This window comes from Apiospora phragmitis (assembly GCF_038363925.1).
Source record: "Apiospora phragmitis strain CBS 135458 chromosome Unknown utg000013l:1.0-2965645.0:1.0-2969333.0, whole genome shotgun sequence".
Taxonomy (NCBI): domain Eukaryota; kingdom Fungi; phylum Ascomycota; class Sordariomycetes; order Amphisphaeriales; family Apiosporaceae; genus Apiospora; species Apiospora phragmitis.
Genome location: NW_027117413.1, coordinates 1,730,767 through 1,744,647, shown reverse-complemented (window position 1 = coordinate 1,744,647; position 13,881 = coordinate 1,730,767). Strand labels below are relative to the sequence as shown.

The following is a 13,881-nucleotide window of genomic DNA, read 5'->3' as shown; positions in this document are numbered from 1 at the left end:
GCATGTTGCACCGCAGGTGATGTTGCTTTGGGATGGCACACTAGGTCCAACGAAGGTTAACTCCCGCTTGGCGGCTACGATTGGTACCCCGGATCAGCAGTCAGTCAGTCAGTCAGTCGGAGCTGTCTGGCCTGTCTGTCCCGTCCGCGCTGGAGCTGCCAGGGATCCAGGGATCTCTCCAAGAAGTTTCCACATGCTGCATTGTCGAAAGCAATTCTTGTTCGCCCACGCGGCATTCTCCTATTTCCACCACCAAACTACCTTACAATACAAACGATACCAAGTTTATAATTGCTTAACCCTTTTTATTTTGAACGACACCCGACTGGCCCAGGCATTCGAGCTCGACTTCCTTCTAAGTACCCTGCTCCTGGGTTGAAGATGCTGCATAGGACGCCAAATCGGACGACAACTCCGCATTCCGTCACCACGCTCTCGCTAGCTGCCCTGCCCGCAAGGTGCTGATCCCGGATCGCTTTGCGATAGCTCAACGCCCTTGGTCGGTGACTTGATCTCATCGGCCACGCGCTTCCAAGCTACGAAGTAGCCATGACGCGCCGAATAGTGAGTAGCGATGTCCTTTTCTTTCCCCTCTTTAACTGCGACCATTGAAGTTCAAGGCAAAAAAAAAAGTCCCATTACACGACGCTGACCACGAGACCTCATCGCATTAGGTTCGTACCATCAGCCAGCTCTCGGCCGCTGCGCTCTTCACCTTCCTCGTCGTCTTCTTCATCGACCGCAACTTCCGCGTCCTCCCCAATGCGATCCACGAATACATGCCCCAGCACCACCCGGGGCTGGTGGTCACCGACGTCACCATCACCACCTGCTCGTCGGTCAACCTGTTCTCCTCGTGCAAGCTCGACAAGGACCTGTGGCACCGCATCGAGAAGGACCTCTATCTGGGCAAAGGGTGGGTCACGAGCGCCTACGTCCACATCCGGCGCAAGAAGGAGGAGGAGCTGGTGCCCGGCGACCAGGTCGTCATGGACGTGACGGTCGGCCGCCTCGACCCCTCGGGCAGCGCCAAGGGCCAGGCCGACGTGAAGTGGGAGAAGCGGCCGGCCGGCCTGTGGATCCAGAGGTCGTCCAAGGCGCACGCGAGCGACTCTAAGAAAGCCGTCACGGCCGTGGACGTCCTCTTTGGCGACGATGCCGTCGATGCGCGAGAGGGATGGGATATTACGGGCTTGCCCTTGCTGTTAGATTCGGATGCGTCGATTCCGGCGGCGCACATCACCGTGCGAAGGGGCAAACATATCGAGCCGGCGCGACCGCAGCCGCGAGTTAAAGACAGCGGCAGGTTCAAGATCATGCAACTGGCGGACCTGCACCTCAGTACTGGTACTGGCGCATGTCGCGATCCCGTGCCCGACGAGTACAACGGAGGGAAGTGCATGGCAGATCCGAGGACCATGGATTTTGTCATCAAGTTGCTGGACGAGGAGAAGCCCGACCTGGTTGTCTTGAGTGGGGACCAAGTCAATGGAGACACAGCCCCGGATGCGACATCGGTATGACTGCAATACAATCCTCCGTATGAGCTGCTGCTAACTCTCAATAGGCGATTTTCAAGTATGCCCAACCCCTAATCAAACGCAAGATCCCTTACGTCTCTATTTTCGGCAATCACGACGATGAAGGAGCTCTGAATCGAAGAGGCCAGATGGCACTAGTAGAGTCCCTACCATACTCCCTATCCCGGGCAGGACCGGATGATATTGATGGCATAGGGAACTATTATGTCGAAGTCCTTGCTCGGGGAGGCTCGAAGCACTCGGCATTGACCCTGTGGCTTTTGGACTCGCACTCATATTCGCCAGACGAGCGGCAGTGGCAAGGCTATGATTGGATCAAGAAGAACCAGATCGATTGGTTTAAACAGACATCTTCAAGCTTGAAGAAGAAGCATAAGGAGTACAGCGGAATCCATATGAACGCCGCCTTTATCCACATTCCCCTACCGGAGTACCGGGATGTGGAAGCTTACCGGCTTGGCGAGTGGAGGGAAGGCGTGACGGCACCCGTGTACAACTCAGGGTTCCGCGACGCCCTGGTTGAGCAAGGTGTCGTCATGGTGAGCTGCGGGCAGTAAGTATATCCCTTTTCCCGTAACAGGAATCATAATGAAATGGGCGAAAGTCTGTATTATGGGTAGCTGACACAATAATCCAGTGACCACGCAAACGACTATTGTACCCTGTCGGCGGATGAGAACCTCAACCCCAAGTTGTGGATGTGCTACGGCGGCGGTACTGGGTTTGGGGGATACGGTGGCTACGACAACTACATCCGCCGTGTGCGCTTCTTCGACTTTGACATGAACGAAGGGAGCATCGTGACGTATAAACGATTGGAGTATAACGAGACCGAGAAACAAGTCGACCGGCAGGTGATCTTCCAAGGGGGGAACCTGATGGCGCCTAGCACGGAATGGGCAGACACACCTCCAGCATCAAGTTAATATATTTGAGCTCGACTACAGACACGCCATTGGGATATTCGCCGCTCACATGATACTAATACCCAACTTTTATTGGATAACTTCTAGGCTTCAACTGGAGATGCTTTCAAGGAGGACTTTACTATGGGAGGGGGCCAAGGGATTGCTTAAGTGCATCAGCAGAAGTAAAGGGCCTCCTCATACCATGCAGATTAAGGAGTGTCTGCGTGTTTACGATAGCTTCAAAGCTATACACACACAACCGGGGGAAATATCAGAAGAGCCGTCTATTCGGGCTGCACGAATTAAGTGTCAGAGGTAGCATTGCATTGCTCCAGGAGTATCAGCACACGGCACGCGTTCACTGCGTATTAAAATTAACAGCAATTGTGTACATGATGAGAATTAAGCAAGCAAAAAAGGGGGTCTCTGCAACCACCTCTTGGTTGATTGATTATCCAATACCCTCGAATTTCTGAGATTACAGGCTTAAGAACTTAAGTCATAAGTGAACACAGCCAATACTCAAGTTTACCACGTCACGTCCAAATCCGCAGATGCAGCCATTGGTAGTATTGCAAAGCATAACAATGTCGTCCTGCCTCCTCGGCTCCGTTCTACCTAAGACACAACTTTTACTCTCATAAATTGCAGGTTCAGACTGGCTACCTATACTACACGCCTAGGTAATAACACCTACAGTACTAGGTTAGGCGGCTTTCTGTCGCCTTCTTACGTATTGCTCGGCACGCGATGGGAAATGCATACAAAAGGTTGGAGACGGGGGGCATCGTCATCAAGCCGTCACACGAGCTGACTGCCTGTCATGCATTGCTTTTTGGGAACGAACGCAGCGTACCTCATGCAACTAACCTTTTAGAGCCAATCGAACAAACAAGGGCCAGCTTTAAGTTGACGTCCAGTCTCACTTGCCCAAGTCACCTTACACTACCGTGTCTACCTACCTGGCTAGATACTTCAACAGATTTGAAGACGCTCGATGTGTTACGAGTCCGGAGGATACGACACGAGAAGAGAATCTCACATCACGGTAAATACTTGATTTTGTCTTCAGATTCGGATTGATCTAATTGCGGCATCAGATCGAGGGAGTCGTGATTTGTCTATTTCTAGAGGCAACCACCACTCCTCAAGGCCTGTCTGCGCTTAAATTGATCTCTATACGATATATCTTCTTCTAAAACACAGACATCATCATGTCATATCATAAGTTTGAATCGCTATGAACTCCAATATTTTTATAATCCCATGCAATCATCACTTTCCGTCACACAGTCAGATGTGCCCGAAAAACGTTTAAGCACCGAAGACCTTGACGCGCTCCTCGACGGGGATCTGGTCCTTGGGGCCGGCCTCGCCGGTCTTGCCGCCGAAGACGAGCTGGGCGTTGAGCTTCCAGTCCGAGGGGATCTTCCACTCGGCCGCGACCTTCTCGTTGATGAGGGGGTTGTAGTGCTGCAGGTTGGCGCCGACGGCGCCCTCGGCCTCGAGCGCGGTCCAGATGACAAACTGGAGCATCGCGTCCGACTGCGTCGCCCAGCCGGGGAACTTGTCGGCGTACATGGGGTAGTCGGCCTGCTGCTTCTGGACCGTCTTCTCATCCTCGAAGAAGAGGACCTGTTGTTGGGAAGGAATACGTGTTAATAAAGAACAGCCAATTGTTTACAGGAGGGGTGAGCGATGGTGGCATGTAGCGTGGTAGACAGGGGTAACCCAAGATGGAGGGGTAGCATGTAGTGGGGTTTTGCTTGGACCCCCCCTTCCAAACTCCCAAGGCGGGGGAGAGGGGGGTGGGAAAGGCAAGACAGGAGAAGAGAGGAGGGAGATAGAAAAACGTACAGTACCGGCAGCGCCCTTGAACATGTTCATCTTGTCGGCGGTGGCCTGGAAGGCATCGGCGGGGACGATGGCCTTGAGGATCTCGGTGGCGATGTCCCAGAGCTTCTCGTGGTCGGCGCCGAAGAGGACGACGACGCGGTTGGACTGGGCGTTGAAGGAGGACGGGGTGTGCAGGACGGCCTCCTTGACGATCTCGGCGACGCACTCCTTACTGACGGGCAGGTCCTTGGACAGGGGGTAGTAGGTGCGGCGGTTCTTGATCAGGTCCAGGACCGAGTTGGCGCTGATGGGGGTGGCAGACATGTTGGCGGTTTGCGAGGTGTAGAGGACTTGCTGTTGGTATTGCGGTTGGGCTTTTACGGCGAAGGGATGGTGTCCGAGGATGAGACCGGGAAGTACGAGAGAAGATGATGGGGGAAATAGGCGAGCTGCAGTGGATCGGACAAGGGAAGAAGTGACAGCGAGGAGTTGGGGGCGCATCGCGAAGGTATTTATTTTACACGGATAGACTGGACGGCGGAGACGATTCTAGACTACTGGAACGACACGAGCAACAAGCCAGGTAGTGGATAAAGCGAGCTGGTGGTAATGCAGCTGGGGGTGGACAACGACACTGATAGCTTGAACTGGAGGTATGTTTAGGAAGTATGCACGGGGGCTGACACTATGGCACTACTACAGCAACGATTACGGGCCGCGTAAGTATGGCAATGCGAGCGATAGAAGAGGATGGAACGGGAATATAATTGAGGGTTCCTGAATCGCTGGGGGTCTATAGGCTCCACTCGGAGGATTTCAGGCGTCCCGCAATTCGGCTTGCTTACTTTTGGATTATGCAAGCAAGCTGGACGGATTAGCAGCATGACGGTTCTATAGTCTAAAGCTACTGGTGTGTAAGCCATGAGGCCATATCGGTTTATCGGAGCAACCGGATTTACACGTACACAGCAACCTATGTCATGTCCTTTCGGACCACGCTGTCTTCAAGTGTGGTTCTGTTTATGAGGCCATAGCCTATATTACGCTTACCATAATTCCACATGTCCAGAAGGCATGCCCTACTACTATTCGGTTAACTTACCGCTGCAGCACCCGCGTGCAGATTAGGAGATGGACGGTTTGGGTCATGCAGCTTGATTAATAAGTGCTTCCATAATCCCGTTAATGCGATTTGTAAATGCGACAACTGGCCGGCACCCCCACATCCTCTCTCGGAATGAGGGGTCAGTTGTCGGGTCCGAGCTTGCTTGCTTGCTTAAGCTTGCCTGTTGATTTGAGCTGATCTACGATAAACGTCCAGTTCGTTCGTTATGCTGCGTTGTCCGTCTCAACGGGACCAATGCAGCCATAAGTTCGTCTGGCTGAAACGTCCTTGGATACGAGCGATGCGACTTATCCAGTAGCAAAGACCTACGCCCTTGACATTGGATATTGCGGATATCAATAATATACATGCGTTGGCCATTTCTCTCTCAAAAGCTGACACCCCGCGATTGCCCATCCAGAAAATCCAGGGTCTTGCCAGTGCTACGCACGCATGCTTATGTAGGCACAGTCGTGCCGGATTTAGGACCGATCCAACCCCTTCTTCAAAGCTGTCTGACTGTTCGTTCCCACACCCAATCCTGCGGTGAAGTAAGTAGTAGGGGGCTAACATATGTAGCTTGCAGCAGTCATCAATCCAGCTAAAGAAGAGGTGAAGAATGCTGAAGGAACAACACTAGAAGCATTTTGGAATCACTCTGGGCGTTTACGTGCTTCCGGTGTTGCTTTTAGTAAGCCAATGAACCAAGGACGCTGAGCCGAAATCATTTTTGACACATTACGGAATCGAATGGACGGTGGCCTTGAGGGCCCAGTATAGTGCCAGCAAACACCATCTGCGCCGTGGCTTATCCAGAGCTACCATTGCTCAATTCGAGCTGACCCTTAAGAGGCTGCCGGGGAGCCTATTGAGGGCTGTTCTACTGATATAGGTGTACAGTAGTGAGAGCTACAGCTGGACGGCCGCGCTCACGCGTGTCCGTGGGAGGGGGCTTCTCAGAGGTGATCTTGACAATGCAACCCATATACTACATAAATCTCAAGGCCACAAGGGTGATGGCTAGCCTGGCCCGGACTGGTGATCACCTAAGTAGCTATGTTGGCAAGATATTACCCCTGTAGGGCGACGACCTGTTGACTTTCCAAGACTCATACGCATGATGTATAGGCTTTGGTCAAACCGAAGCTCGACGTACTACCCGTAAACACCTGAAGTTGGACTAAAGATTGGCAATTATGCTGCGAGTACATCTAATCGGCAACTATCAAATACGCCAAGCTGCATGACCCCTCTTCTCTCGCTGTATAAACATAGTCCAATTAAGTCGGCTCGCCTGGTAGCGAAATACCGCCATTTCCTATCATATCAGTCCGACCCCGAAAGCCTGTGTGTAGGGTACTGAGGATTGCCCTCCATCTCATCTTGTTTACTGAGTAGTTCCTCAGCCGCCATCCACAACGCTCTACCACGCCAGGTCTGGGGCATGTAGTCTGAGCCCTCGCGGAATTCCAACAGGTCTAGATCCATTATAGGCTCATCAGCCGAAGGAGAGCTCATCGCACCGTCCTCCGCAGGCCTCGTGCCCTGCGCCATACTTCTTCGAAGCCTCTCGTTGAAAGTCTCCTGGCCCTCTGTATGTGTGGTTCCATCCGATTCGCTTCTTAACATGGCTAGCGGAGTGGTCTGTCTCGTGAGCTTCCTGCTACCCAGAGCAGCATCTTCTTGAGTCATGACCTCTTCTTTATCTCTATGATCAGGAGAAGTGACGCCGCCTCTGAGCGCTCGTGCTTTGGCTGCAAACTTCTCGAAGACAGCTATCCTCCTCTCAGCAGCCTCAGCGCGATCACGCCACATCGCACAATCCCGCTTGGCCTCTCGCAGTTTCTCACTCAGTGTACCGACGTCCATGTTGTCTCTTGTTTCGAGCTGGCGTCTAAGTTGTAGGACCTCTTCATTCTTCGACTCCAGCTGTCTCTGCAGGTTGCGTATCTGCGCGTGCAACAGGCCGTTTCCGCTTTTCGGTCGTGGACTCCCCCGGAATTCGGCAGCGGACTACCTTGTGTGATCGCGGCGTCATCTCCAAGTGGCCGAGCACTTAGATGACTACGAGAAGATGCCGCAGAAGGTCGTCGTATGAAGTTCAAGTGCTGGGCCACGGGAGGCTCTTCACGGGGGGGCACCATCGTTCCGAGCGAGGGCGGACGACTCAGTTCTCGGTCTCGAGAAGGAGCTTTGGAAGGCGAAATCTTCGACTCATTCCTTGCAGCAGAAAATACGAAGCCGGTAGGCCTGAGAGAAACTTTAGGGAACGTGGAGGGCGTATCTGGGGTACCCGAGTCCATTGTTGACTGCTTTCTGCGCCCGACGGAGGTACGGTAAACCCTGCCAGAAGCCATGCCAGAACCGCGATTATCATCGTTGTATTTCTTGCTAGGAGTTTGTGGCATGGCATTAGATAGAACAGCGGCGGATTTCGTCGACTTCGTCGGTGACTGCGTCTTGGTGAGTCCAGATGCAAAACTAGCAGAAGTCCTGAGATCACTGCGAGATCTACCAGCCAGTGGGCCGTCTGGTGATTTATCAGAAGCGTTGTCAAACAAAGCTGCCATTGCTTTCACGGCACCTCCAACCGGCCGCGAACTCGATCTCTGGGAGAGTGGACGATTGATCAAATTCGGTGCAGCCTTGATTGGCGAACCAGTATTGCCTTTGGCTGGCGATATTTTTGGTGCTCTCGAACTCGGTTGGGAAGACTTCTCGAACATCAGTTTCTTGTCAGGTGAAAGAATGGCTGGCTTCTTCTGATCTTCCAGCTTCCTGGAGAGAAGTTTTTGTTTCCATCCTGGCGTGGGAGGCTTCTTCCCAACGGTCTCGCTGGATTCGACGCTTCGATGGGGTGATCCTTGGCCAGAGCCGCGAAACAGTCTTTTCTCCCTCAATGCCGCTAAGGGTGATGTAGGACTGTTCCTGACGAGATCCTTCCAACGGGATATAGGGCTCGACTTCGTGGTGGGGGTATCAGTAAGCCGCTCGGCTTTTTGATCAACTTGGCCAGCTGAAGGAGACTTTCTACCCAGGATATGTCGCAAAGACCATGGACTAGACTTATCTGAAGACATGGTCTTGCCCGGGGTTGGCCAGTCACATTCTTCGACGTATGCCCGGGAACTGGCATGTGCTCAGGAGGACTCTTTGCACTCTCTACCACTGACGGATGGAAGCTGGGAAATGTCTCTGCTGGCGAAAACGGTGAAAACTCTTCACTCTCTGACGCTATAGGCTGAAGTGTATAAAGTTCATATGCCGTACGCGTGAGATTTTCGTTGTTCTTGGTCTCTGCCTTTTCCTCATAATGGTGTTGTTCTGATTCGAGCATCTGGCCCTCTGTTGAACTTGATGGGAGATCCGGAAGTTCCTTCTGCACAGATGGAAGACGTTCGTACTTCAGAGGCGTTTTTCCAGCGGAGGGAGCCCGGGATTGAGCTCTCGAGGCGCGGCTCGAGGTGGGTGCCTGCCGGGAATTTGTACTGACCGCTCTCTGGTTTTCAAAAGTTTCATATAGCGTAGCTGGGAAATCGAATTGTTTTTCTCCGTCGAGCTCATTAGGATTCTCATGGAAATATTGACTTTTGGCAGTAGGCTCCGTGCCATTGAGAATCTTTGAATGTTGTAAATTGGAGCCCGGCATGACTGAACCTGAGGCCCATACGCCTGATGCTGAGTCCCTGAGGAAGTCACGAGACAGCATCCTCGATGGTTCATGGCTGCTAGCCAATTCAGCCTTTCCAAAGCCATTTTCGGTTCTGCTTCTGCTTTTATATGATTTAGGGGTGGAAGAGGCAACAGGATCAAAATCCGCGAGGTCGTCGAAATGTTTGTTTGCTATAGGACTTTCCTCGGCGGTGGGCGAGAGTGCATTAAGAGACTGCCACCGCGGCAACCTATGTGATGCAGCAGAACTCGATGTTTGTATGCGCTGTCGTCCGACAGACAATGGATCCATCGAAGCAACTGAATTCATGCGACCTTTCGAGGGCCGACCCCTATTGGGGTCAGTGTCAGTGAGTGAGGGTAACTGGGCAACTTACTCGATGATGGCGTAGGGCTGGCAGCAATGGACGCATTGGACCTTGATCTCGTTTGGTTAGAAGACTTATGAGCACTCCAATCAGGTGGTCTCCGCATAGAAAATGTTTCGGACGCAGAGGAGTTGAGTAAGTTTCTTCTCGCCCTTGAACCAGAGTACAGGGGATCTGTGTTGGGATGTAGCGCACTCATGCTTCTTATGTGACGCACTACTTCTCTCCAATGGACAATGATCATCTCGGTTATATCATTTGCGACATGTATGCGGTCGATAGTCGGCATGGATGGCATTTGATCCTTTGGGGCTTTGGCACGCTTCTGCTTTCGCGATCTGAGAGGCGAGACGGGCAAAAGCACCAAGCCGGCTGTGGGATCTGCAACTTTCATGCTGTAGGAGTTGATCAAATCCCCGATGAGCAAGGGACCAAATATGATGGCCAGCGCGTTATAACCCATCAGATCAAACGTTGGCAGTGGTTTACCTTTGGCGTCTTCTCTTGGGGCAAGTTCGGCAACGCGACCTACGAGGCCAAGAATACCGAACACGGCACATATCAGTTCCCGTCTGTACCTCGATTTGACCGTTCCAATTGCCAGAGCAATAAGTCTTGCTCGTAACTTGCTCTCTTTTGTTTTCATCGATTCAGGATCTGCTTGTAATTGGCTGTGTATGGCGACCAAGGCATCGAAAAGGCTCAGGGATCCCAAGATACCGCCTGGAAGACCGGACAATAAACGTTTGAATGTAGACGCAACATCATGTACGCTACAGTTGAGGTGTGTAGGCAAATTCGGGCACCTGGTAGTCGTGGCAATCTCTTCGTTTCTTTCGTCTGCACAATAGTAGTCGTAAAGGGCATTGATAATTCGCACCGACCCCGGAATTCGAAAAATGCCTTGGCTACCCGCTGCAGGATGCTTATCAGTATACCTCGGGGAGTAAAGGGGGTCTCGAACATCACAAACCGTGCTGGATGAGATAATGTGCCGTCGCGCGGAAGCAGGTCGGGAGGATCAATGACCCAGGCGCGTAATCAGCAGGCAAATAGAGCGTGCTTTTGCCACAAAGTCGAACCAAGCCGCGCAGGTCTTCATGTCTTAATGCAGCTTTCCTCTGATCGTAGACGAAGTTCAAAGCAATATCACTGATATTTCGGCGGTGCTGGAGACGCTCGGCTGGCTTCGCTGTGTCTGGAATTGCCTGGCCGTTCGAAGTTTGTCGCAAAACTCGAGAGATCCAATTGTTCTTCCTTTCTGGGAGAGACTTGGACGGAGGTTCTTGGTGCTCCTAGCTGAGATTCAGTTGATGTTGGCGACATTTAGGCCTATTGACTTACAGGAACTGGGGGGAAGTCTCCAGGCACGATCGATCGTATGCCATGCTAGTCACAGTTCAGTACAAGTTGCAAAGTGTATATGTAGAATTGGCGACATACCTTCCTGGCTAGCTTGTTGTACTCATCTACATAAAAGGTTCGATCTTCAGCCTCTTCGTCTTCAGAGTTGATATCGAAGTCACCACTTGAAGAGGTCCAGGTTGTACTGGTTCGATAAGCCGCTTGATCCCTATTGAGTAATGTACCGAGATTGCCGGCCGCCTGCGATTCTCCCAACGTATTCTGCGGTCGAGAGAAAGTATCCCGAGAAATCCGTGGGCGTGAAGTTACGGCTTGCTTTGGAAATGAAGACAGCTGTGCCGGGGGCGGTTCTTCGCTGGTCGAGACGGCCTTGCCCTTTCCATTATCCCTCAACGAAGATGGATCCGTATCATGTCTGTGAGACTGCATTTGAGCGTTCTTGAGTTGAGCAGCATGGAGTAGAGGGGGGTTGGTTAGGTCGGCATTGGTGTGCTGGAGGCCAAGAAATAAATAGGTACAAGCAGCATGCAAACAGAGCGCATTTGATTAATCTTGTCTCATGCCAGAGTGGAAGATTCATTAAAGAAACTGTGGTTTTGCTCCTTCCGCTGTAGACCGCATCTTGTCGTTCGTCCCAATTTGCCATTTGTGCCTGCCATGACAAGTAGATGCATCAGTCTGGGGACAATAAAAGCTCATCTGCCACATCTTGCCAGTATTTCTGTAGGTACACACCTATGCACCTAATTAGGCAAGAAACTTGAAAGTTGAAAACATCAAATACCTAGAAGCCCATTGCCTCCCTTAGATCTTGGTGCAGTGTAAAGATATGAAAATGGCAACGTATTACACCACAAAAAGGCATATGAATTTAGTTATTATTGACTGTAAAATTCAAGGGCGATCTTCACATTCTATGCTGCTGGAAGAGACCAAGAGTCAGTCGCCCCTGTCTGAAAGGCGACAATAACATCGCAAAAGAAACAAGAAACATACTGATTTTCTATAAGCCAGCAGATGAATTCCCAACTGAGATCCTGGTATTTCCCTTTCTCATCGGAACACGCCTTACGCCATTGCAATGCCTCCTAGCCCACCCATTTCCCTCTCGATAAAACATGACAATCGTGGTATAGCCCGGATATCGGGTCCTATGTTTGTGGGAAATAATCTCCCTCCTCGCCGTGGAACAAGACGTACTTCAGGATATCAGAAAGGGATAAGATGCCTTTCAGATGCCAATTGTCGTCGATGACCACCAGCCTATGCACCCGAGACTGGCGCACCGTTTGGAAGATGGAGTCGAGTCGATCGTCCTCTTGACATGTGTAGATGCCAGGGAAGTCCTCAGGTCGTTGCGAAAGGGCCTCGCCTACTGTCGATTTGAGCTCCTCGTATGCGCCCCCCTTAATACAAGGGATAACATCGACGGCCTCAAAGACGTTCAACACCACATTGTTCTTGTCAATAACAGGCACAGCAGAGATGTTCCGAACCACCATCGAGTTGATTACGTCAAGTACCGAGTCCGTCATTTTGCACGTTGCGAGGTCCGTGTAGGTTCCCAGGTTGATTTCCCGAATCGTCCTCTTCATCATCGAGGTGTGTTGTTCGGTATTGACCGCAATGAACTTGAGGATGCGGTATTGCGTTATCACGCTCACCACCGTTTCGCGTCCAGTTTCATCATCAACGTCGACCAATGGTATGCGTCTTGCTCGACTCCTCAACATGCGACTGCAAGCCTCGTACAGTGGGCGCGACGGGTGAACCGAGACGGTCTCGAGCGTCTGGACGTTTATCGCTTTCTCGATATCTAAACAATGATCTACATGTTAGCTATTCATGACATCTCTTGCGCCTCGCTGTTTGTGCTCGAATCGTACCTCGGAGGCTACTCAGCCGGAACTTCTCGACATTATCGATCTGTTCCGGGAACTGGTTGTAGTATTGGATCACGTTGATGAAGTCCGTGCTGGTGAGCAGCCCAGCAAAACGCCCGTTATGTGAATCCCAAAGGGGCGCGGATACGATGTCTGGCAATGTCTAGTTAGCAATCAAGTTGCTCCCACACCGACCTTGTCTTTTCCATCTGGCGGGACGGCATACTGTTCTGAATCAGGATGTTCAAACTCTTCCGGATCAGCAGATCATTGTCTAAAACGATCAAGCGGAATGAAAGAGGGAGGACATCATAGCTAGTTCGTATCCGAAGGAAGTCGCGCACGCCTTGCTAGACCACGACAGTCAACGTTAGCATCTGCTGACTTCCAGGGTGTTACAAGACAAAGTAACCTCAAGCCATGGCATCGGCTAGTCAGGGTCTTCAAGGCATCTCTAGCCATGCCGAGAACCGCAACGCAATAGCTAGCAAGGGATACATGTAGAGAGAGAAAGAGATAGATGCGAATGCGAGCTTACCAGGCCCTGCAGCTGTTCCTCATCGATGGGACTCATTGGCGTCGGTTCGAACGTGACTGTCTTTTGGGATTTTGGCCTGAGATAACTGCTGGGCTGGACGACACGGAAGGGAAGCTGGAACTCGTGACCAGCTGAAGGGCGCCGTAAACTTTGACTCGGCATGGCGGGGTCATGCTCTTGCCCATCGGCAGCCGCCTTTGTAGCCGTGACCTCATCCATGGCTGGCTGATACCCGACTCTAGCTCTTTGGGTAGTGCCCGGGAATGGTCGAAAGGGGAGGGTTGTGGCTTGGTAAAACGGGTGAAATGGTGTCGAAAGGGCAGTATGCTTATGATTTGCCTGTCGCTCTTGTTTTAACGTCGGCTAGATTACGATTTGGAAAGTTATTGAGACGGGCGATATGTCGCGAAGTGAGGTCGTTTCTTCCCAACGCCGATCTTGGTGGGCTTGCTTGCGCTTGATTTGATAAGACCTGAACCATTGGAGCGCTGGCGGTTTAGGAGGGGCTTATTTGCTGGGGCCCCTACCAATTTCTATGGACAATTACTTGCTCTCCCCTGCTCCCCCCATGCCGCCGCATACTTCCATCTCATAAATGTTATCCTCGTCTCCGCCCGCATCCGATATTTTTAGACCGCGCATCCATCGCAATGCTTTTTATACGA

General features: G+C 51.7%; 4 protein-coding genes across 4 annotated transcripts; 1 reads left to right on the top strand and 3 right to left on the bottom strand.

Moving 5' to 3' along the window:
• Positions 1-549: 549 nt before the first annotated feature.
• On the top strand, positions 550-2,467 carry PG994_014273 (Metallo-dependent phosphatase; the record flags this gene model as incomplete). The annotated part of the gene is made up of 4 exons (XM_066865682.1): positions 550-564; positions 675-1,517; positions 1,568-2,094; positions 2,179-2,467. The coding sequence occupies 4 exons, from the start codon at positions 550-552 to the stop codon at positions 2,465-2,467; spliced, it is 1,674 nt and encodes a 557-aa protein (XP_066708811.1).
• Positions 2,468-3,763: 1,296 nt separating this feature from the next.
• Positions 3,764-4,609, bottom strand: PG994_014272 (Nitroreductase; the record flags this gene model as incomplete). Its single annotated transcript, XM_066865681.1, has 2 exons — positions 3,764-4,084; positions 4,307-4,609. 2 exons carry the CDS (start codon positions 4,607-4,609, stop codon positions 3,764-3,766), a joined length of 624 nt encoding a protein of 207 aa, XP_066708810.1.
• Positions 4,610-6,716: 2,107 nt separating this feature from the next.
• PG994_014271 (Rho-GTPase-activating 6) lies at positions 6,717-11,224 on the bottom strand (the record flags this gene model as incomplete). The annotated part of the gene is made up of 8 exons (XM_066865680.1): positions 6,717-7,325; positions 7,382-8,519; positions 8,564-9,394; positions 9,440-9,480; positions 9,648-10,270; positions 10,404-10,725; positions 10,775-10,819; positions 10,874-11,224. 8 exons carry the CDS (start codon positions 11,222-11,224, stop codon positions 6,717-6,719), a joined length of 3,960 nt encoding a protein of 1,319 aa, XP_066708809.1.
• Positions 11,225-11,946: 722 nt separating this feature from the next.
• Positions 11,947-13,435, bottom strand: PG994_014270 (5'-AMP-activated protein kinase subunit gamma; the record flags this gene model as incomplete). Its single annotated transcript, XM_066865679.1, has 4 exons — positions 11,947-12,611; positions 12,682-12,831; positions 12,905-13,028; positions 13,217-13,435. The coding sequence occupies 4 exons, from the start codon at positions 13,433-13,435 to the stop codon at positions 11,947-11,949; spliced, it is 1,158 nt and encodes a 385-aa protein (XP_066708808.1).
• Between the last annotated feature and the right edge of the window lie 446 nt (positions 13,436-13,881).